Source organism: Callospermophilus lateralis, chromosome Y (genome assembly GCF_048772815.1).
Source record: "Callospermophilus lateralis isolate mCalLat2 chromosome Y, mCalLat2.hap1, whole genome shotgun sequence".
In the NCBI taxonomy this organism is placed as follows: Eukaryota; Metazoa; Chordata; class Mammalia; order Rodentia; family Sciuridae; genus Callospermophilus; species Callospermophilus lateralis.
This window is the reverse complement of record NC_135326.1, coordinates 10867884-10892028: the sequence shown is the minus strand read 5'-3', so window position 1 is coordinate 10892028 and position 24145 is coordinate 10867884. Positions and strand designations below refer to the sequence as shown.

Below are 24145 nucleotides of genomic sequence, written 5' to 3'. Positions count from 1 at the left end.
GAAAAGCCCGCGACATTGCAGAAGCCCGCCCTTCCCCTCTGTTTTGGAACCTGATTGGACAGTTCCACCCCAGCTTCCCTAATGGGCCACCTCCAGTCAGGCCTCTGCATTGTGACTGACAGCTAAGGTTATCCAATCACTAACCACAATTGCCTAGAGTGGCAGATCCTTGGCCCCAGCCCTTTTCAGGTGGAGCTTTTTTCCTGGGCTGGGAACTAATCCAGGTGGGAAGCCTTTGCTTGAACTTGGTACAAATGGTAAACATCTGGGATTGAGCTCTAGCTGATGGAGACTCCTTTCCCAGCACTGGTGATGCCCAGGGTTTTAACTCACCACAGAAACAAACAACAATTTTAAAAAATCAAGAAAAACAGTTACTTAAGGAGTCTAAGGCAGGAGGAGCCCAAGGTCAGGTGAGCATCTACAAATGTTAATGCTGTTTACCGTGAGGAGTCCTCGCTTCCCCGAATCCTGCAGTATAACACCAGAGAAGCAGGCGCAGAGTGGAAAGTGGAAGGCTTTAATAAGAGAAAGCACAAAAGACTCGCCCCACCCCAGGAAGAAGGGGACCCAAAAGGCAGAATCCCTGGAAGGGGGAGGTTTTCTCCCTTTTATACCTAAGGTCATGTTTTGTCTCCCACATTCCTGTCCTTTGTTTCCCTTTATTGTGCACATGGTAGAGAATATGGGTGGGAAAGACAAAGGGTGGGAGACCCATGGACTGGTGGGGCAGGGAGCAGAAACCTGGGCAGGAACAGCTTAGGGTGGTTTGATTAGCATCTCCCTGTTTTACTGGGAGCTACTTCATTAGCAATTATGTAGGACTTGCTCAAGGCCAAGGGGACTTGTAAATTTCACTCCTCAGGTGTTTTTTTGGTTTCCCAGGCTAAGATCAGATTGCATTTTTTTTTTTTTTCATATTGGACCTGATATTAGACCCCACTTACCTAGCTACACAAAATACTATCTTTCAATCTGGCTTCACAAACAGGGAGATCCTAGCTTAAAATAAAGAGAGTTGGGTATCTAGCTCAGAGGTTGAGCCCACAGAAATTATCCCACAGAACCTCAAAGAAAAAGATACCTATATGCATATATAGTATCAGCTGGTGTGACCTCAGGCAACTTAGCAAGACAAACAATTGTTGAAACAATATTTTAAAATCTCATATTTGATACGTAAAAATAAAAACAGTTTGACAATTATTTCAATAATTCTCATCACCTCCTGGACACTGATCTTTTGAGGAAACAGCCTGAGCTACGAATGGAAGCAATTGGTATTGGTGATTTGGCTCAGTGTTCTCTCCCCAGCAGAATGGAGGGGAAGGAGGTGTGGGAGGCAATTCCCTAAGGCAACAATGTGGGGTTGAAATAAAATGAGCACCTTTTGCTTAATGTTCTGCCGTAGTCTGGCTGGGCACAAGATCATGAGCCACTCAAACAGGAACAAACTTTATTTTTGAAATAACCGCCAATACCACGTTCGTGCTCGGGGAGATTCCCGATCCACACCACGCGGCGTTCCGCCGGTCTCCTCCTGGAACCCCAGCGCAAACTCTTCCCCCGGAATTCCCTCCTACTGCACTTTCCCAACCAATGGGAACTCTCCAGGAGTCCCGCAGCAGGCCAAGGTAAACAGCAGGAGTCCGGTATCCATATGAATGTAATTTTTAACATAATCATATCATCTCAATGGCTAGCTGGCATCACCTTTCAATCAAAAATGCCATGCATCATATTAATTGGCTGTGGCTCTTAGCAATGTTCATGTTCTACATTCCACTATTAGGGAGTTGTTGGAAGCGACCTGACTCTAGTGATCCCACACATCAGGTCACCTGTTTACCCCAAATCCAAACAGAAAAGGTCATGATGAAAAGCAGGAAAGGAACTTTGATCAGTGAAGCTACACCAGGAAGACAAGGGCACCATGTCCTTCACCCTCTCTTCAGGGGCTTTCCAGGACTCTCAGGTTTTATAGAAAAGGTAGTCAGTCATAGGCATGAGTGTAGAGGGCACAAGGTATGTAGGTTAGGTATCATCTGTGGCTTCAGGCATCTGTGGGTCTCATAAAATGTCTGTGAGCTCATGGTCAAGTGCCCCCTTGACACACTTCACCCCATTGTACAGGCTGACCGGAATTGACCTCTCAGGAAGGGCCCCCCTCTCTTGTGTTAGTTTCATGTCAGTGGTTCAGAGGCACCAACATTTTCAAGAAAAGCCACAAGCCCACCTGCTCCTGCCTGGTAAGCAACATATCCCTAGATACAGACCCAGGGCTCTCAGCTTCCTGGGTTTCAACTGATCGTTAAACCAGAAAGAAATAATAACCCTGCTCAGCTCAGCCCATAAAGCCTGCATATAAAACCCCACTTGGGGCACATATGGCCTGTGGTGTTGATACCGCTGGTTACTGGTGAGGAGTTCTGCCCCCTCACATGTTGAAGTTTGAACATTAGAGAAGCAAGCGCAGGCAACCACACAAAGTAAGGTTTATTTTAAAATGAGTAACATAGACTTCTCCCCAGGAGGGAGAAGGGGGCCATAGCTGGTATCCTGGTATCCCCAGAAGGGAGGTATTCAGCCTTTCTATGAGTCCTAGGCTTCTTTTGTTCTCCATCCCTTTCCCCTCATCTTTCTCCTTCCTGTCTTGGTGACTAAGCCCAGAAATGCTTGATGAGATGGCACAAAGGAGACAAAACAAGCAGGATGAAGAGGGAAGGGCAGGATGCAGCAGCTAAGGACACATTAACACTCTAAAAACTGCCTGTAGGGAGGGGCAATCCTGGGACAGGCTACCTTAGCAACAGGAAGGAGCAAGGACAGGTCCTTGATGAGGGTGGAGCAAGGGCTCTGAAGGAATTAACATTTCTATCCCTCAGGGGACAGTCTGCAACTTGCCAGACTCCTCAACATTGGCCTCCTAGATCAGACCTGACTCCATTTACCTGTCTGTATTGACTGCATGTCTATTTCTGGCTTCAGTATCTGTTGTAAGGGTCCAGCGAAGCGTTGGATGGAGAGACCACAAGAGACCGGCTCCATGCAATTGACAGAAGGGGTTTTATTGATTCAGCATGCTGAGGCTCCAGGCTCACTCAGGAAGATAGAGCAGCCCAGAGCCCAGAGCAGAGGTTAAGCAGAGCTTAAGTACACTTTTTGGAGGGGGTGGGGGCTTTGCATCCATCAGAACAAATCATCATGAGGCATGGGAAAATTGAACAACAGCTCTGAGACCTGATTAGTACATTCATTGGCGGGAACAGATTGGACGAGGGTGATTGGCCACTTCTAAGCGGGGTGCACATTTAAACTGATTGGTTTTAGGTCCTGAGATGCCTGCATGCCAGCTTCACAGAACCCCAGGTTATTAGACAACCAGAGGAGTCAGTGAGAATATTTACTGGTCAGTTCGGGTATTGTCCTAGCAGCTACAGGGATTACAGGTTTTGGGGGTAGCAGAGGAATTTAACAATACTTGGTCTTTTACTTTTTAACCCAAGCCCTGCAGTTTAGAAACTTTACAATGTCCAGTGTTTTACATTTTAACTCAGGCTCTGCAGCTTAGAATTAGCTTAAAAATTTCACCTTTACACTGTCCCTTCCCAGAAAGTGGGAACTTTATTTTTATTCTTAACTTGAATTGGTGAAGTCTTTCACATCTTATGCACTGGCCCAAATTCAGTCTACCTACCAACATTCCCAATGACAATGGGGAGGGGGGCTTATATATAAACAGTCATATTCCCTCAAGTGTGAAATAGTGGCCACATACTTGTCTAGGACTGAGAACTCAACTCTAGGTCCCCCTCCCACTTGCTGGGCATTGAATCCATGACAGGGGTATAGAATCCCCGAGCTCCATCCCCAGCCCTTTTTATATTGTGGTACAAAGAAGTGGGTGGGAGCATAAATATAGAGGGTTTGAGAATAAAACTCTGAAACCCTGCCTAATTCCTTCTTAAGATTGGGAGCCATCTCATCCAAAACTCATGAAAACTAATTTTTGTTTTAGTATAAATTACTGCAATCTTTAAATTTGCTTGGAATGCCTGCCCATGCCTTGAAGTCACCCATACTTGGCTCCCCCTGACCAGATAACAACCCTCTCTGCAACCTCAGTGGTACCTCATAAATTCTGATGTTGTAAGGGACTGGCGAAACGTCTGAGGAAGTGACCACAAGAGACTGGCTTCATGCAATAAGCAGATGGGGTTTTTATTGAGGATCCCGATTCAGCGTGCTGAGACTCTAGCTTCACTCAAGAAGTGACAGCAGCCCAGAGCCCAGAGCAGGGGTTGAACAATGCTTAAGTACACCTTTTGGGGAGGGCTGGGGCTTTGCATACATGATTGTCTCCTTTGACAAATCACCATACACCAGGGGAAAATCAAACAATAATTCTTAGACTTGATTAGTACATTCTTTGGTGGGAACAGGGCTGGCTGGAGTGATAGGTCTTTCCTAAGGGGGGGGGGGTTACATTTAATCTGATTGGTTCAGACCCTGAATATCTACGTGAGGAATTGCACAGGACCCCAGGCCATAATTCAACTAAATGGCCAGTAGGGACTTGTCCTAACTTCCTCAGGAATTTAACCCATGCTTTGCAGTTTAGAAACAGGTTTACAATGCCTGGTCCTTTACATTTTAACTCAGGCTTTGCAGCTTAGAAACTTTACCCTTTCAATGTTGAGATCTGAATTTATTCCCTACCTTGAAATTTTAAGCCATGTAGTTCATTAACCTACTACCTGCCTTTGTATTATGCTTGTCCAAATTCTGGTATCTGTAAGTTCTCAAGACACCCCTCTTTGCAAACTTTTGTGCTACAAAAATGTGTTCTGAGGGCTAAGGATGTGGCTCATGCAGTAGCTCGCTCACCTGGTGTGCCTGAGTCACATGTATCATGCTCAGCACCACATACAAACAAAAATGTTGTGTCTGCCGAAAATGAAAAATAGATATTAAAAAATTCTCTCTCTCCCTCTCACTCTCCCTCTCTCTAAAAACAGAGTTGTTGTTTGATTTAAAACAAATGTGTTCCGAGAGAGCTGGAGTATCTTTAGCCTGGGGTTTGAGGAGAGACAGACATGGCCAGCTCCTGGGTACATAAATATAATTTTGATTTAGTTTGATTCAAAATTGGAATCTGTATTCTTTTCCTTGTGTTGTGGTTTAACAGTGCCGGGTCTCTAAAAAGGCCATCTTTGGGTTTGGCCAATGGAGCATGTTTTTTACACATGATGACACATCTTTAAGCCAATACACTAAAAAACTGATAAAAAAAATCATTGAATAAATTTTTTCTTAGAAAACAACAATAACAACGACAAAACTGGAGCAGTATCCTGGGATAGTGGTGCAAACCATGCCATGAGGGTCAAAAATTCTAGCCCAACTTCTGAAATGTAGCCTCACTCTCTCTCAAAATACAACCTAAAAGGGTCAGGGCATGTGGCTCAGTGTTACAGCAACCCTGGGTTTAATGGCGAGTTTAAAGGCAATAACATCCTGAAGAGAAATAGAGGGGAAAAAGACATAAGAAAATAGAAGAGTGTAAAAGGGCAGACATCAATCGAACTACATCAACAGTGACATTATATGGCAATTGACTGAACAATCCTATTCTAAGGTAGAGATCAGCAGACAGAATGAAAACAAGGTCCAATTCTGTGCTACTTGCAGGGGTCACTGCTGGGATAAAAATGGATAAAGAGTCTGAAAATAGAGGATATGACTCCTACACTATGAAACAGACACCATGAGTCAGCTCTCCTGTACTATCTTTCCAAAATCAGGCAAAATGTTTCAAAGCCACAATTAATTGAGACAGAACAGCTGTGAGACATGGACACACGAGATTAAGGTGTTCCTGAATGCTCCATCCTCTTTCCCAATGCCAATCCAATAATAAGGACACAGCTGTGAGATTACAGGGGAAAAATGGTTTGCTACCAAAGGAGCAGCACAATGACTACTGTCTGGAGACCGGGATTCTGCCAATCAGAAGAAACAGTTGGCATTTTTCGGGGGAGGGAGATGGGGGTGCCAGGGATTGAACCAGGTGCACTCAATCAGTGAGCCACATCCCCAGCCTCATTTTGTATTTTATTTAGAGCCAGGGTCTCTGAGTTGCTTAGCAGCTCAACTTTGCTGGGGCTGGCTGTACACTCTTGATCCTCCTGCCTCAGCCTCCCTAGGGGCTGGGATTGAGGCATCACCACCACACCTGGCACAAAGCAAAATATTTCATTAATGAGATGGAAAGTCCTTAGAGTGATGTCAATTAGAGTCTAGAATTTGGTTATTCTGTGTTTGTTTGGGTTTGCTATTGCAGAAACCCAAAGTACATTCCAGGAGACACAAGAGCCTGTAGAGTTCACACAATGTTAGGTGATCCAACCTTGTGGCCTCCCTGGGACATAAAGGCAACCTGTCAGCTCCTTTCATGTTCCTACCAATATGAACCATTTCAGGGTCAGCTGAAAATCCAAGCTGATTTTGATACCTGAAAAAGGACTTCATGTCTAACAGAAGAGTCATGTGCCACGAAGACAATGAGTAGGGAAGCAATGACAGAACGACAGACATGCCATTTTCCTCCCATGTGAAGGCTGAGTTCTGGAGGCTGCTCCTGCTCAGGGCAGATCTTAAAGTGGGGATCAGGTCCCAGGCCACGTGGGTTGCTGATGTGATCTGGGGTTCTGCACAGACCTCTCACAGACCCATTTCCAGGACAGTGACAATCCCAGGCTTGCCTAAGTCCCTCATCCCCATGTTTCATCAGCCCTTGGGACCCAGAACAAGAAATATGGTGAGAACTGGACCCAACTCTGCCCCAGATCTCAGTTCTGGCTACTTTGGTGCGTACAGCCTTGAGCTCTGGGCAATTCAAAGAATCGAGTAGGAACATGAGACCCAGAGATGTGTCAAACAGCCTTGAGGGATGACCAGCTTTCCCATGGTCAGGACAGCCACAGAGGGCTTGGGGGTTGAGGTGGGGCTGTCCTCTGGCAGCAAGGGCAGCACAACAGCCGAGACACAAGGGTTTCCCTGGAGGGGGATTTGGAGTGGGAGGAGAGGACTGAGACTCTGCTGCCCACCCCAGTGCCAGCCCATCCACACTAGATGCCTGGCCAGAAAGCACCCCGAGGAATCCTCTCAGCCCCCTTTTCCTAGTTTTAAAGGGAAAATTAAAGATACTGGGTGTGGGAGTTCTGCCTTGTTCTGGGGAAAACTCAGGCTACACGTGGGTTCCAGGAGTCATACCCCTGAACAGGGGTCCTGGCTCCATCCCTGGTCCCTGTGATAGGTGTGTCTCACCAGAGGCTTGGTTTCCTTCTGGTGAAGGGTGGTCAGAGGAGGAGGTGGCCACACTTGTTGATATGCTGCTCTGGCTGAGGACACCAAAACTATGCTCTGCCCATGGTTGTCTCCTACCTTGGGCTTGGTCAGAGAGGCTTGGATGGCTTCAGTCTCAGGCCTCCTGGTTTCCCAAGTTAAATGATTTGTGGCCTCTTCCACTTGCATGTTGGTGATGCTTGGGACCTTTTTCCACAGGACAGGGTCACATGTGGTCACTGTTGAATGATGACAGCTGGAGCAAAATGAGGCATGGGGGTGAGGAGACTGGCTGATGGTTCTGAGGAAGGCCCTTTGAATACCCAGCCTCCCTTGCAGTCTCCTGGCCTGCAGGTCAAAGCCCTGTCAGTGGAAAAAGCTCCTCACACAAGGTCAGGTCACCCTCTTCCTCAGCAGCAGGTGAATCTGGGGCCTAAGTAGCTACAATGAGTCCCTCCAGCTCTGATAAGATAGGAAAACTGGGAGCCTCTTCCTGAAATCAAAGTAAGGTTATGAAAAGAGCACATGTCCCCATCCCTCATCCCTGACAGCCCTTTCCCAGATCCTCTCATTCTGATGAGCAAGGGAAACGTTTAATTTTCATGCTGTAGTTGGACATGATAGAAAATGTGTGTCCACAGCTTTGGAGTTGTTCTGTAACCTCACTTTAATCCTTTAGCCTGAGAAGAAACAGCTGTCTCCACAGCATGTACTGCAGAATGTCACCTGATGGGAGGCTGTAGCTGCATCAATGATGTAGGGCACATGAGCCTAGACACCCAAGGATGTTCCAGGATTAGATTTATTAGCTGCAGGGTTCTGAGATGTATCACCTCAAATTTTTTGGTTCACTGCTTGGAATTTCATTGATCTTCATTTACCCCAGTGGAACAGGGATAGAGGTTTATATTTTCTTTTTTTTTAGTTCACAGAAAGTGCTTTGTGTACCAACTGTAAGATTACTCAGAGGTCTTCCAAGCTTTACCACAAAAGCAGAAGTCTGTGTCATAACCCACATTGAGATCTTTACAAAATCTTTACCTGACATTCTGTTGAAAGAAAATTTTGGTGAAGGTCTCAGGAGAAGCGAATTTAAGATTCTTTGGTGGAGAAAGGAGTGCCAATATATTAGCACATCAGACTGGGACACTCCTTACCAAGCCTTTGGTCATGTAGACATTTCACCAATCTGTACTTTGGTGTGGAGAGGCCTAAACTAACATACAGAAAAATGGAATCTAACAATAAATGAGATTTAACCCAGAAAAACATGTTGTTTTAAAATCTTCATGCTGATGCAATGCTCCTCTCCAACCCAGGGTGCATTTTTGTTACCTCTGAATAGAAAAAAAAATAAATGAAGGCACAAACCTTTTCACACACCTACAGTTTTTTTCTCAAAATAAATAAATAAAATGAAATAAAATAAAAATATCCTCAAGTCTGAACAAGATCAAATGGATCTGAAACAAGCAAAGGTCTCACCACATTTCTACATACAGGGCTTTTCTCCAGTGTGGTTTCTTAAATGCTGTTCTAAGGGACCTGGAAAGTTGAAAGTCTTACAACAATTTTGAAAGAGAGAAAAAGGATCTTCCCAGATGTGAATTCTTTATGTCTTTGAAGAAAACTCTGAAAGCTGAATACTGCCTCACATGGCTTATGCTCAGCATTTTCTACAGTATGAGTCCTTTCATACAATGGAACAAAACTATAACAGCTCAACAACTTATATGTCTTTTTTGCATAGGATTTATTCTTTTTATTCCAAAAGAATCTTCTGAGGCCTTAGGAAAAGACTGAGAAAACTAGATTCCCCACATTTCTCACACTCACAGGGCTTCTCTCTGTGTTTTCATATATGAGAAGAAGAACAGGGCTGAAGGGGAAGCTGACAGGATGTAGCTTTTCTCTAGTATGTACTCTGGTATGTGTTCCAGGGCTTTTCTCTGGTATGTATTCTTCCATGTTTATGAAGCTGATGGGATGTAGCAAAGGTGTTGCCACACTGCTTACATTCAGAGGGTGTGTTTTTCAATGTGAATGAAATGGCTTGGAAGGCAATAGGGAAAATGGAATGATTTGTGATAATTTCATACATTTAAAGAGTTACTCAGTTGGAAGTGGTGGTGTATGCCTTTAATTCCTGAGACTTGAGAGGCTGATTCTGAAGGATCAATGTTGGAGGCTAGCCTCAGCACCTTAGGAGGACCCTAAAAAATGCACCAAGTCCCTGTCTCAAAATAAAAAGTAACTGGAATGTAGCTAAGTGGTAGAGCACAACCAGACTAAATCCCCAGTGTCTCTCTCTCTCTCTCTCTCTCTCTCTCTCTCTCTCTCTCTCTCACACACACACACACACACACACCACACATTTTCGCCAGTGTGAGTCCTTCCTTGTCTTTGAGGATGACATAAAATATTGATTTACCAGGTTTTACATTCAAAGGATTTTTCTCCAGTATCTTCCTACATGTATATGAGTGAAACAGTAATAACAGAAAAGTTTACCAATTGTTTTCATGCATACGATTTCTCTGCAGTATCTGTTCTTTAACGTGTGTGAAGCAGAAAGGATGTGGCAAAAGCTTTTCCACATTGTTGTTATTCATAGTGCTTTTCTCTGGTATGTATTCTTCCATGTCTGTGAAATGTAGGGAATGTAGCAAAGGCTTTGCCACACTGCTTACATTCATAGGGCTTCTCTCCAGTATGCATTCTTCCATGAATCTGAAGGTAACTAGATGTAGCAAAGGCTTTGCCACACTGCTTACAATCATATGGCTTCAATCCACTATGAGTTTTTTCATGTGAGTGAAGGTTAGAGGACTGAGTGAAGGCTTTCCCACACTGCTTACATTCATAGGGCTTCTCTCCAGTATGAGTTCGTTCATGTTTCTGAAGGCCAGAGGCAGTAGTGAAGACTTTTCCACATTGTTGACACTCAGAGCATTTCTCTCTAGTATGTGTTCTTCCATGAATCTGCAGGTAACTAGATGTAGAAAAGGCTTTTCCACACTGCTCACATTTATACAGCTTCTCCCCAGTATGAGTTTTTTCATGTGACTGGAGGTACCTGGATGTAGCAAAGGCTTTGCCGCACTGCTTACATTCATAGGGCTTCACTCTACTATGAGTTTTTTCATGTGACTGAAGGTAACTGGATGTAGCAAAGGCTTTGCCACACTGCTCACATGCATAGGGCTTCTCTCCAGTATGAGTTTTTTCATGTGAGTGAAGGTTGGAGGACTGAGAGAAGGCTTTCCCACACTGCTTACATTCATATGGCTTCTCTCCAGTATGAGTTCGTTCATGTGACTGAAGGTAACTGAATGTAGCAAAGGCTTTGCCACACTGCTTACATTCATAGGGCTTTTCTCCAGTATGCATTCTTTCATGAATCTGAAGAGAACTGGATGTAGAAAAGGCTTTGCCACACTGGTTACATTCATAGGGCTTCTCTCCAATATGTGTTCTTCCATGTCTGTGAAGATTAGTGGATCTAGCAAAGGCTTTGCCACACTGCTTACATTCATAGGGCTTCTCTCCAGTATGAGTTCGTTCATGTATCTGAAGGCCAGAGGCAGTAGTAAAGGCTTTTCCACATTGTTGACATTCATAGAGCTTTTCTCTGGTATGTATTCTTCCATGTATATGAAGCTGATGAGATGTAGCAATGGCTTTGCCACACTGCTTACATTCATAGGGCTTTGCTCCAGTATGAGTTATTTCATGTGATTGAAGATTACTAAATGTAGCAAAGGCTTTTCCACACAGCTTACACTCATAGGGCTTGTTTCCAGTATGCGTTCTTCCATGAATCTGAAGGTTACTGGATGTAGCAAAGGCTTTGCGACACTGCTTACATTCATACAGGTTCTCTCCAGTGTGTGTTTTGTGATGTATTCTAAGTGAACTGGGATAAGCAAAGTCTTTCCCACATACCTTACATTTGAAACGTGCATTCCCCGTGTGTGTGATCCTGTGCCTTTGAAGACTTGTGTGTGAAATAAAGGTTTGACCACCTTGTTTACGTTGATAGAGTTTCTCTCCAGAATGAATTATTTTATGTCTTCTAAATAAGGAGGAGAAATTAAAGGCTTTCCCAGATACCTCACATTGAAATGGTTGACCTCCACTGTGTGTTCTCGTGTGTCTTTGGACATCTGGGAGAGAAGAAGAGGCTTCAGCACATTGTTGATATTCGTACGGTTCCCACCCAGTATGAGTATCTTCATGCCTTTGAATGTCACTGGAACAACTGGCGACTTTCCCACATACTGTGCTTTCATAGGGTCCATCTCCAGTTTGTGTTAGCATTTGTGTGTGAACACTTTTCAGCAAAAGCAGGGATTGCCTGTGCTGTTTAAATTCACATGGCTTCTCTTCACATTCCTCATGCTTGTGGCATTTGTGTCCAGAGTGAGATGTGATCTGCCTATGAAGGAATGAAGGGCATATGAAGTCCTTGGCACACATATAACAACCACATGGACTTACTCTATTAAAATTATCCTTTGTCCAGTTAAGAACTGGAATCTCATTGAAAGTTTCTCCACACTATCTTCTTGGCCTTTTAAGTTTACTATATGGCTTCTTTGAAGAATGACCAGCACATTATCAATGCTGGATTCATTCATGATTTTATTCTTATTTATAGGTCCTAGGCTTACAATACTACCAACATCAGGTAAAGGCTAGGTTTTCTGATTTGTTCAAATTTCTTGAAAATCAAGAGATTGAAAGGAAACAATCCTTTGCAATGCAGCCGCTCTATTGAGATTATTCAAATAGTGATATTCACATTCAATTACATTACTTTATGCATGCCTAGTACTTTGAAAAAACTGAATATCTGTCACAGGTAAGTGTATATTTCTGGTGAAAAAATCCTTTAAAAATAAATACATTGCAAATTGTGTATACTTCTTGGGTTGGTCTGTTTTAAAAATTATATGACCTTCTCAGATTCTCTCATGAACTTCTTTTGTGAGTACAATTACCTTAGAATGCTCTCAAAATTTTTGATCTCATCTTCAATTTTCTTTTCATCACATTTGTTTCCTAAAATGAGAAACCAGAACAATCTTTATGAAGTTTTAGGAGACAGAATGCTTTGCCAAATTGCAGGTGCCTTTTATGCTCCAATAATTCAACCACTAATTCCCTTTTAGTGTTCTATATAAATGACCAAAATAAACATGAGTTCTCTAGTAGATTTTGAAAAAAAAAATATTATTACCTATAAAAGCCAGGTTTCTGAGGACTTCCAGCATCACATCTCTGTAAAGGTTCTTCTGGGAAGGATCCAGCAAACCCAATTCCTCCTGGGTGAAGTTCACAGCTACATCCTCAAAGGTCACTGAGATCTAAAATATCCCACAAATGTATACTGGAGGTCAGGAGAGATTGACAGCAGAAGAAATGTATAGTCAACATGCTTGATGTCCACATGAATCTCTGAGTCCCTGATTAATTGTATGATGTGGTCCATCAAATGCATCCTGCACTCAAATTTTCACAGACATTCCAACACTAGAATTGGGCCACTCAAAAGTCAAGCAACTTAATGTTTTACTTCCTTTCTTTGTTGAGTTCACAGAAAGTAAGATAGGCTCCTGGGTCACTCCTAACTTCTTTCTTCATTGCACTCCTATTACAATCCTAACAACTTTCTGTGCAGTGCAGAGGTAATATTAGCAACTCTGATAGTACTTACCCTTAAAAAAGAAAGCTGACTGAGAAGAAAATTGCTGGAATAACAAAACTCAGCCTTTAAGAGAGATTCTGCCAACCCCAATGGCTCATTGTGCCTACAAAGTTAATATAAACAACATGGCATTGACCGATCTCTTGATTAATTCTCAAAGTCTATTGTTCCATCTTTAAAGAAATGTCTAGAACACCCCACCCTCAACTTCCAAAAATGGATCACTGAGAAGCTTCCCCTACAGACTGCATTTAGACAACTTTTCACTCAGGTTGTCACAATTTGTGAACTGGGAATTGAGTTCATCTTTTGTGATTACCCCAACAGAACAACTAACTATATGTTTACACATGCTATTCTCCAGAAAAAAAATAGTCAAATAGTAAACAAGCACCATGATTAATAAACACAAAAATTTGATGATTTCTCATGATTACTGTCAATGCAGAATGTATTAAGATGAAAAGTTGGAACATGACTTAGATATAAGTCAATGACCCAAAAATGTCACCTTATCCAAACAAGAACCTTGCAAAGTTTTATAATTCTCAACACAATTTTATTAATGAACTACAGACACTAATTTCTAAATCTCATAGCAACAATGAATGTACATCAACTATAAAACTCTAGTGAAAAGCAGTCACTTCACTACGATAAGTTCATGTGGCCCATAGCCATGTTCTGCTCAAGACACTTTGATCAAGATTGGGCCACGTGTGCACTGGATGTCTGTTGTGAAAGAGTTTCCTCCTGCCTGTAAGGATGGTGGTGCAAACCTAAGACAGAAGCATTTGCAGGGTGGTAAAGAAGCAAGGTTGCAACCCAGAATCCTCACCTATCTAACACAATTCGGGTGGGAAACAGGTCACTGCATGTACAACCATAATAATACTCGATGTCTGCACTGTGATGGAGCAGCCAAAAAGATCACCTACCAGAAGGTGCCCCTGCCACTGACACCCAACCATACTCAAGGACTTAAAACATGTCACATTCTGCGCAGCACAGTATCAGCAGAGGTGAGCAAGAGACCAAGAAAAAGCCTTCAGTGGGCCAGCCTTCACAGGAGGGAAAGGTGAGTGACAGTAGATGTCTTGGATATGGATCACATGATGGTCCAGGCAAACTGGAATCCAGGTGGCCAAATGCACTACATCCTCAATTCTGTAGACAAAATCCATTTAGTATATGTTCAAATGTGAAACACTAAAATACTTTTAATGAGCTCACAATAAATTTTATGTTATTTACTTATTTTTGGTAGAAACATTTAGAAAAAAAAAGCAGGGATTGAACATAGGGCACTTAATGACTGAGCCACATCCCCACCACATATGCCATTTTGGCACAGTACTCAAAAAACTTGCTCAGGGCCGTGTGAGAGGCTGAGGCCAGCATTGAAATTTATGTTTCTCCTGCCTCAGCCTCCCCAGCTAAGGAGAATTCAGTCATGCACCATTGCACGTGTGGAAATTTAGTTTTGCAAAAGAACAAGTTATACATTTCTATACTGATGAGAATAAAGAAAAAATTCAACACTCATAGCAAAATGACACAACAGGGAGCCTGGAACCATCTCTGTACTGCCATGAAATAGAACAGAAGTGGAAACACAAGCCAAACCAACAGAAAAACAATGTCATCATGCCCCAAAGTCCTGAAAGGTTCACAACAGCTCCATGAAGCAATCATAAGAAAGAGTGCAGAGCACCAAGCATGGTGTGACCTTCACTAACCTGTTAGTCTGACCTTCTGTGGTGCAGGACACTGGCCTGGTTGCTCACTGTGATAGCCTGGTCATTGGCTCCAGACTACACACAGCACATCTTATCCAAATTTAGGCAATTCCTACTAAAATCACCATGGAAATATTTTAATGTCTAACACAAACTCCCACTCTTCTATTTCAGAAATGATTACGTGAAAAATCAGCAGGAATTCCTTAGAAGTATTCAAGCATATGGCAAGAGCAGCAAATTATTGTCTACCCACTCAACCATCACCTAAAATTTGACCAAGAATGCTTCAGAGTTTCTTTTGGAAATCAGGTTTCAAATACACCCACCTTCAAAAGGCTGAGGCAGGAGGCTTCCATGTTCAATGCCAGCCTTAGCACCTTAGTTAGGCCCTTAGAAAGTTGGCAAAAGCCTGAATCAAAGTTAATAAATTTAAAAGTTTAGGGGGAAGATGCTGAGGATTTGGTTCAGTGGTTAAGCACCTGAGGGTTCACTGCACAGTATGCTCCCCCAAATAAAACCACGGAGATTTCTGAGGAAAGAAGGAAGCTCACACAGTCCAGGAGGAAACCATTCAGAGAGGCCTATGACACTCATGCTCAGCAGTGGTTGCGCACAGGCTGGGTTCTGCAGAGCAAAGGGACAGCAGAGCTTTAAATAGCACCACTGTGTGTTAAAGCAGAGGCCCCAGCACAACTACCCACAAAAACCAGACAAGTGAGGTTTTGCTGTTTCTACTCTTCTTCTCTAGTTTCTGGTGTATGGAGAAATGAGGCCAGGGGACACTGAGATCTGGTGGCAACAGTTTATTGGTGGCACCACAGACCAGAAAAATAATTTCCAAAGCCTGAGCCCTGAACACAGTGCACAGCAGGGCTTTTACTTTTATACATAAACAACTGGAGGACATCCAGGCAAGGGAGTTGGGGCAAGCTTATTTTCATATATTTATTAAAAAATATATATGAAAATAAGTTTGCCAATGGCCTAAAGACTCAGCTCAGACACATTAGCTGCTGGGTGTCAGTCTGCAAATCCAGAGCCTGTCACCTCTAAAACTGTTAAAGTTTCCATTCTGTCCAATGACCCTAGCATTCAGGGAAATCTTTCAAAAGAGCTGAACACAAAATAATTTGTTAAACATAGCTCATACACATGGTCTCTAGCTAAAGGCATGAAGCCTTCAAAAAACAGGAGCCACATTATAGGAGAAAAGAAAGAAACACATTTTTTTATTGTTAAAGGAACTTTATTTTTTGTATATGGTGTTGAGAATCAAACCCAGTGCCTCTTGCATGCTAGGCAAATGCTCTACCATTGAGCCACCACCCCAGCCCCAAGAAACACATTTTCATTTCACTTTTAAAAAATCATACAAAGAATACTGACGAACAGAAAAACATAACTCATGAATGGAAAATAAAACATATGGAATTGACTATCCTTGAGTAAGATAAGACTCCAGAATCCCTAGGATAAACGTTCTTTCTATTCATTTACTTGTGTGTTTGCTTATATTTTGTACCAAGGATTGAACCAAGGGTTGCTTAACAAATAAGCCACATTGACTGCACTTTTTTCATTTTTAATTATTTCTATTTTGACAGAGGAATTCTCTAAGTAGTTCAGCATGTATATTGTTGAGGCTACCTTTGAACTTGGGATCCTCCTGCCTAAAAGTCCTGAGGTGCTGAGATCAAAGAGATGTGGCACTGTGGTGGCCCTAGGCTAAACTTTCATTAACTGTCTTAAATTGTTAGTATGCATGCACCTGAAACAAAGTCAAAATACATCAGGCAGAGGCATACAAAACTTCCCAGGACAATGAATAATACATAGCTCAATTTGGGGACATCACCGCAACTCGGTTGGTCTGTGACCATATAACAGAGCAACAGGCAGGAGGACTTCCATGGTCATTAGTTAATAGTGAAACACACAGCCTTCTCAGAATCACAGTAAAACTCCCCAGAACAGGCCACATTCTGAGCTATAAACCTCACCTCAACAAGTGTACAATGTCAGTGAAATCCCAAATAGGCTCAAAGAACATGGGAGTTAAAGCCGAAATCAGATCAGAAGCAGCTGGAAAACCTCTAAGCAATGGGAGATGCAACACAGGGCTCTAAACAGACCCAGGAAGAAGAGGTAATTCAAGGGAAAACTTGACCATGGTGAGAAAAATAAAATGTACAAGTCCAACATGGGAATGCCACACAAATGGTGCATTGGGGGTCTCTAAAGCATCCAAATCACATTCCAGAAAAGAAGAGAAAAAAAAATCACTAAAATTGGCATTTAAGGAAAGCAGAGAAAGGGTAAAGTAAGTGTCAGGCGGGTAACAGAGGGTGTTGGTGAAACCCCAATCAAGAAATCAGCAGTCTGCAAATCAAGTTCTTCATGAATATCAGCATCACTGACAAACTAATATTGGTTTAAGAAAACAGAGGATAGGAGTGAGGTTATGGCTCAGTGTACAGAGCTTGCCTAGCACCAGTGAGATTTTGGGTTCAATTCTTACTACCACATCAATGTAAACAAATAGAACAAAGGTATGAAAAATACCTTAAACATTAAACAAATAAGAAAACCAAGGACACAGAAACTACTCATTACAATTAAAATAGCCACCATTACCATCCATGGGCTCTTCAACAATATCATGAACATGCACTTGACACAAATCAGATAACTTAGAGTAACTGGCCCACTACTTTGAGAGAGACCATCTCCTACAACTTACACAGAAGGCCAAATACACAAAGCACATGAGCCCATGCCTACTGAAGAAACTGACTCAATAACTCATTACCATCAAAAAAGTGAAATGTAGGGCTCTTAGACATCCTACAGGCTGCCACTAGACACTCCAGAACTGCTACCAACTTTCTACATTTCCTTGAGAATCCAGAAGCAGAGGAAACACCTTCTAATTTCATTGGAGGCATATGTTACAATATTATCAAAATTAAATTGATAAAATGAGGAAGCTATGAATTACTCTCATGATCATAAGTGTAAAATGCCTCCACAAACATTACTTAACTGAGTGCAAAAATAATTAAAAAGAATTGCCTACCAAGTCCAAGTCGTTGAAAAGAGTAGAGACTATAAACTAGAGAGAAAGGGTGTATGATAGTATGTGTGATGGTTCATTTGAATTGTCACCTTGATGGGATTAAGAGACACACTTTCGGTGTGTCCATGAGGTTGTGTCTAAGAGTTATTGGCATGTAGGATAGCAAACTGGAAAACCTCCCCAAGTCTGAGTAACGTCATCCAAATAGGATGGTGGCTTGCGTGGAATAAAAGTTGCAACACCATGGTAGCAGCTGCAGATGCAAGCTCGATTCTACATAGATGGGTTTTCCACTGCTGCTGTGATTGCCTGAGTACATCAGACTTTTCCTTTTTCACTCTTCCAAAGCCGATTCTCCCAATGATTCTCCAGGGTGTTTCCAGAAGCACTGGATCTCAGACTAGGGTAGTACCCTTGATCCCTCTTGTTCAGAGGCTTCAGCACCTTGGGCTGCACAGCTACTACTTCTCCAGCTCCTCAGCCAGCAGACTGCCACAGAGGACTCTCCAGCTTCTGGTCATCTCAGACAATCTAAAAAATCCTCTTTTTGTAATTATTCTTCCTGTTGATTCTCCAATGGAGAACCCTGACTAATGTAATATATAAGACTACAATCACTCTGAAAAATAAATTTAATAACAATGTGAATGAACTATCACACCATGGAAGATTCACAACCGTATACATCAGAAACAATGTTACATACTCAATACCTTTTCCATAATAATGCAAGAGTAAAGGAAAAAGGAAGAGTTATATATACAAATTTCAAAACTATGAAGAAAAGCAATGGAACTGATTTTCAATACTGTTTACATTTTGAGAGAAATGGGGTGACTTATCTCATTATAACTCCGGTTGGGTGGAGTCCCCTTAAAATTTTTCTAACTAGGAAAGTCAGGGCAGGAAGATGACAAGACTGAAGCCAGTCTCAGCAATGGAGCAAAACCATCAGAAACACAGTCAGACTTGGTCTTAATCAAAAATTACAATCAGGGAAAGAGGCTGTCACTCAATGACAGAGCACATTCCTAGCATGTTTGAGGCACTTGGTTTGAAACTTAGATCCACAAAAAAAAAAAATCAATGCAATTAAGGTATTCTGTTTATTTACAACTATAACAAAGTTAAAAATAATTAAAAATAATAAAAATAAAAAATGCTGGAGATGTGCTCAGTGGTCAAATGCCTCTGGGTTAAATCCCTAGGGATACACAAACCCACTATCAAAAAACGCTTTCACAAACTTGAAAGTATTTTTTGAATGACAACAGCATGAGCAAGTCCTCAGCTTAAATCCCACCACTTAATACAAAAGTAAATAAATCAATAAAAGTCCACTTTCTTGGGCTGGGAAATAGCTCAATAGTAGAGCCAAGCATGCATAAGACCCTGGGTTCAATCTGAAGCAGGGCACAAACACACACACAAACACACACACACACAAATATATATATATATTTGTGCTGTGCTTCTTGGTGAACTTAAAAAGAAAAAAACCCTACTTCTAATAACGGAAAAAGGAGACCATGTTTAAGATGATTGAAAATCTTGTAGTGATCACAGTGAGTGTAGACAGAGAGAATTCATGTAACTCCCAAATTTCATAAGCTAACAGTCCAGCTCCCAAAGTGGTGGCCCAAGGATAAGGCACATTTTTTTTTTCTTTTGGATACCTTGGATTGAACCCATAGGCAGTTGACCACTGAACCACTTCCCCAAGTCTTTGAACTCTCACCAAGTTGCAAAGGGTCTCACTAAGTTGTTAAAGCTGTCCTCAAACTTTAAATCCTCCTGCCTCAGCATCTGGAGAAGTAAGGAGTACCACTGTGCACCACTGCACCTTGCCATAAATTAGGATGTTTACTAAATGGAAATGTAAGTAGGCTTTTTTTTTCCACTTCTTTTTTCACTCTTTCATCATATTTCATCATATTTAGTGCTGAATAAATCAACTTGGGCCTCAGATAAAGGAGCAGATCATTTCGCAGTGATAACCACAGATGGCTGGGGCTGAGGGAGCAAAGATATCAGGCTCAAGAGGCAGGGAAGGTCCCCCTGCCAGCTGGGACATCCTCACACCTGGGCATGCTCACTGAAACACTCCATGATCACTCTCCCGTGAGACCTAGACCATGACTCCAGCCTACGAGCTTTTCAGATTTTCACAGCACTGCACTGGGGTGGCTGGTCCTTATGCTTGGGGACACTTTTTGCTCTTTCACACTGTGAGAGAATGCAAGGGTCAGGAATCACTGGTGACATGGCCTCTCACCACCACATCCACAGGCTGACTGTCCAACTGTATCCAAGGAATGGGAACAGGGCTTGGGAAAACAAGATCCCAAGAAGTTAGCTGTCTAGATGAGGCATGTTCTGGGACATTCCTTAGACCCAAGACCTCAGCTGAGCCCCCAAGAGGCTGTACCTCACAACTTAGGCTGTCCTCTAAGAGGAGCTGACCCAGGGCCTAAAATTCCTTGTACCATGCAGGGCACAGGACAGCTGTGGGCACATGGTGGCAACCCAGGAAAGGATAGTGGCTGGGGACATAAGACTCTGTGAGGTATGAAAGAAAACCCACCAGAGAAATCTGATATGCTGTCTATACCTAAGAAAGATAAAAAGAGAAGCACAGGATTTTCCCAGGTATGAACTGAAGTTCTCTATGAACTTGCTCTATATCAATGAACCTTCAGACCACTTGATTTCGGGGAATTAGATCACCATGAGGATAGTAAAATGGGGTTCTGGATGGATGGCAAAAATTCTCATGGGATATCTTAAGCCCTTTAAGAGTCAATTACCTTAATTTCTATGTTAGTCCTAAATTCTCCAAACAAATGCACTTCTCAGTATATATTACCAACCTTACCTGACATATAACCGCCATCTTCCAAAGCTAACAATGTAATAACAGACCTACAAAACAAATTTTACTTTTTTTTTACTGTAGCCACCCATCTGATGATCCGACCAATGCACTTGGTTAATGTATTCATGCATAAGTTTCTTTTACAAACATTCTTGTCAGACATGCACATTGGGGCACAACTCTAATCCCAGCAGCTTGAGAGACTGCGTCAGGAGGACAGCTAAATTCAAAGCCAGCTTCAGCAACTTAGTGAGGCCCTAAGGAACTTAGTGAGATTATGTCTCAAAATAAAACATAAAATGGGTTGCGGATCTGGCTCAATGATTAAGTACTTCCGGGTTCAATCCCTGTTATTAAAAAAATGTAATTTCTTCCAGAGTAGGACACATACATCATTCAGGATAAGTTGAATCCATGTTCCTGAGGATGGACATTAATATTTGGGTCAAAATAAACTATTTTCCTCAGGTATGGTGGCCAGTGCCTTTAATTCCAACAGCTTGAGAAGCTGAGGCAGGAGGATCAGAAGTTCCAGGCGAGCCTAGACAACATAGCCAGATCCTGTCTGAAAATAAAATTTTAAAGGGCTGGAGATAAAGGACAAGAGAATAAATCAGACATTATTACCCTTTTTGACTACATGACCAATGTGAACAGACATTAGGAACAATCAGAAAAAGGGGAAGTTACACTCTATTTATGTATGATGTGTCAAAATGCATTTTACTCTCATGTAGAAGTAATAAAAGGCAAGTAAAATAAATAACTTCTGCCAAAAACAAACAAACAAACAAAAAAGGGCTGAGGATGTAGCTTAAGATTCAATATCCCTAGTACCAATAATCCACTGCCTTATTTCACTTAGAGCAGCTATCTTACCAGAACACAAAATGTGCCAAGAGACTATTCTTTCACCTCAAGCATGATATTCAGAAACCGAAAAAAAAGTGTTATGCTTGCCAGAGATAGTGGCACATGCCTGTAATCCTAGAGACTCAGGAGGCTGAGGCAGGGTGATCATAAGTTGGAGGACAGTGTCCAAAACAAGTGGTATACACCTCTTTTTTTTTTTTTTTAAAAAAGGGGGGGGAAGTGTGGGGGTTTCCTGAGGATTTTACTGATAAAGCTTCTCTAGTTTTGATCCCCAATATAAAAAGAAAATATTCCTTGCAATACTTCACTAGAGGAAAAGTGAAATTTAATAGACTGTGTTCATTTACAACACAGGAAGAGGAACAGACATTTGAGAGTGATGGGAAGTGGAGAGGAACATGGCATTTTAGAACGCAGCAGGCAACTGCAAATGAAGCACCTACAGCAGTCTTCAGAGACTCTGAACAGGGAAAAGGAAAGTGGATTTGGGATCCTGCTTCCTGCACATTTGGAAGAGTGGGGGCGGGCCACCAGCAGGTAGGGGAGGGGAACATGAGGACCTGAGCAGTCCATTGAACAATGGAAGCCACAGGATGGAGCCCAGGGCCACCTGCCAGGGAGAATTGGGCCTCATGCTCTGAGCTGACCTCAGGGACCAGCCCATCTCTCAGGCCCAGGGAGCAGAAGCCCAGGGCCAAACACCATGGAGGACTAGGCCGCACCCTCTGCACCAATTTCCAACACCCAACACCGAGCTCACCAGAGGGATCAGTGGACAGAGGCTTAGGGTCAGCTGCCAGGAGGTGACTTCAGGGTTCTACCGTGCAACCCAATCCCCAGGACCAGGCGACAGAGACCCAGGGCAACCTCCAGAGGCGACTCCCTGACGCTCTGCAGCTCACCCCTTTGCGGGGGCCCCAAGGCAGGTGCTGACGACCTTGAACTTCAGTGCTTGTCACAAACTCACCATTTTTGTCTTCCTTGGGGACCTGGTGTTCTCGAGGAACGTCCAGGCACCAGAGATCTCGGGGACACAGGCGAATCAGAGTAACCTAAGCCTTCTGAGTAGCGCACGTGGGGACCGGAAAGGAAGGGGCGGAATTGGTGAGAAAGGAAAAGCCCAAGAGACTGCAAAAGCCCGCCCTTCCCCTCTGTTCAGGAATCGGATTGGACAGTTCCACCCTAATGGGCCGCCTCCAGGAACGCCTCTGCCTTATGACTGACAGCTAATGGTATCCAATCACTTCCTAAAATTCCCTAGAGTGACAGATCCTTGGTCCCAGCCCTTTTCAGGTGGAGTGTCTTTGCTGGGCTGGAAAAAAATCCCAGTTAGAAGCCTTTGCTTGGAACTTGGTAAGGATGGGATTGAGCTCTGGCTCTGGGAGACTGCCTTCCCAGCATGGGTGATGTCCTGGGTGTGAACTCCACCACAGAAACAAAGAACATTTAAAAAAAATTACTCGGGGAGTCTGAGGCAGGAGGAGCCCAAGGTTCCGGTCAGGATCTACAGCGTTATCCATGTTTACTGTGACGGGTCCTTGCTTCCCCAAATGCTGAAGTATAACAGAGAGAAGCACGTGGAGAGTGGAAAGTGCAAGGCTTAATTAAGGGAGAGCAGAAAGGATTTGCCCCCACCCCTTAGGAAGAAGGGGACTGGAAAAGAGAAATCCTTGGAATACAGAAGTCTTCTCCCTTTTATACCTAAGGTCATCTTTTGTCCTCCCACATTCCTGTCCTTTATTTCTCTTTATTGTGCATGTGATGGGGGTTGAAGGTGGAAGGAAAAAGGGTGGGAAACTGGTGGACTGGTGGGGCTGGGAGCAGAGATCTGGGCAGGAACAGCCTAGGGTGGTTTGATTAGCATCTCCCTATTTTACTGGGAGCTACTTCATTAACCCTTATTTAGGACCTGCCCAGGGTCATGGTGAAGTGGCACCTCCTTTCTCCACAGAAAAGCCCTTTTTACCATGGCTGATTTTAGGACTGTCAGCAAAAGAGTCCATTGTAGATAAACTTCCTATTTTCATGTCACCCTGTTTACTTGACCACTGGCAGAGAAGATACCAGCACTCCAGGTGCTAGACACCCCCTTATAGTATAGTACTTTGAAGAAGTGTGCAAACAAGGCTTCTGGCCCAGAGCTGGGCTTCACAGAGATGTCTACATTTTTAACATAAGTTACAACTGGGCTCCATGGTAACAGCCAGCAGGGGGAGAAGAGAGAGGGGAGAAGACACTCTCCCCTTCTCAGGTGCTGTCCTTGAAGAGTTAACTTGCCCAGAACAGTGAAAGAAAAACTTGCTTTTATGTGAACTTCTGTGAATTTCTGAGCCCCTGTCCTTACAGGCTGGGTATAAAACTCTGAAACTCCCTGAACTTGGGTTCAGGGTATTGATTGATTACAGCAAAGTCTGCACCCTCTGAACCTGGCTGCAGCCAAGTAAAACTGTTTCCTGCTATCTTCAGTGCCTTGCCTCATTTGTCCCTACAACAATGGGACATTAATATTTCAATTTCTCAGG

At 43.0% G+C, this 24145-nt stretch overlaps 1 protein-coding gene across 1 annotated transcript; it reads right to left on the bottom strand.

Moving 5' to 3' along the window:
• Nucleotides 1-5451: 5451 nt before the first annotated feature.
• LOC143639730 (uncharacterized) lies at nucleotides 5452-22665 on the bottom strand. Its single transcript, XM_077107771.1, has 7 exons — nucleotides 22591-22665; nucleotides 12590-12716; nucleotides 12351-12411; nucleotides 9965-11785; nucleotides 9271-9374; nucleotides 7447-7586; nucleotides 5452-5517 (listed from the first exon to the last, which is right to left on the bottom strand). The coding sequence occupies exons 1-7, from the start codon at nucleotides 22591-22593 to the stop codon at nucleotides 5452-5454; spliced, it is 2322 nt and encodes a 773-aa protein (XP_076963886.1). The 5' UTR covers nucleotides 22594-22665.
• Nucleotides 22666-24145: the final 1480 nt, after the last annotated feature.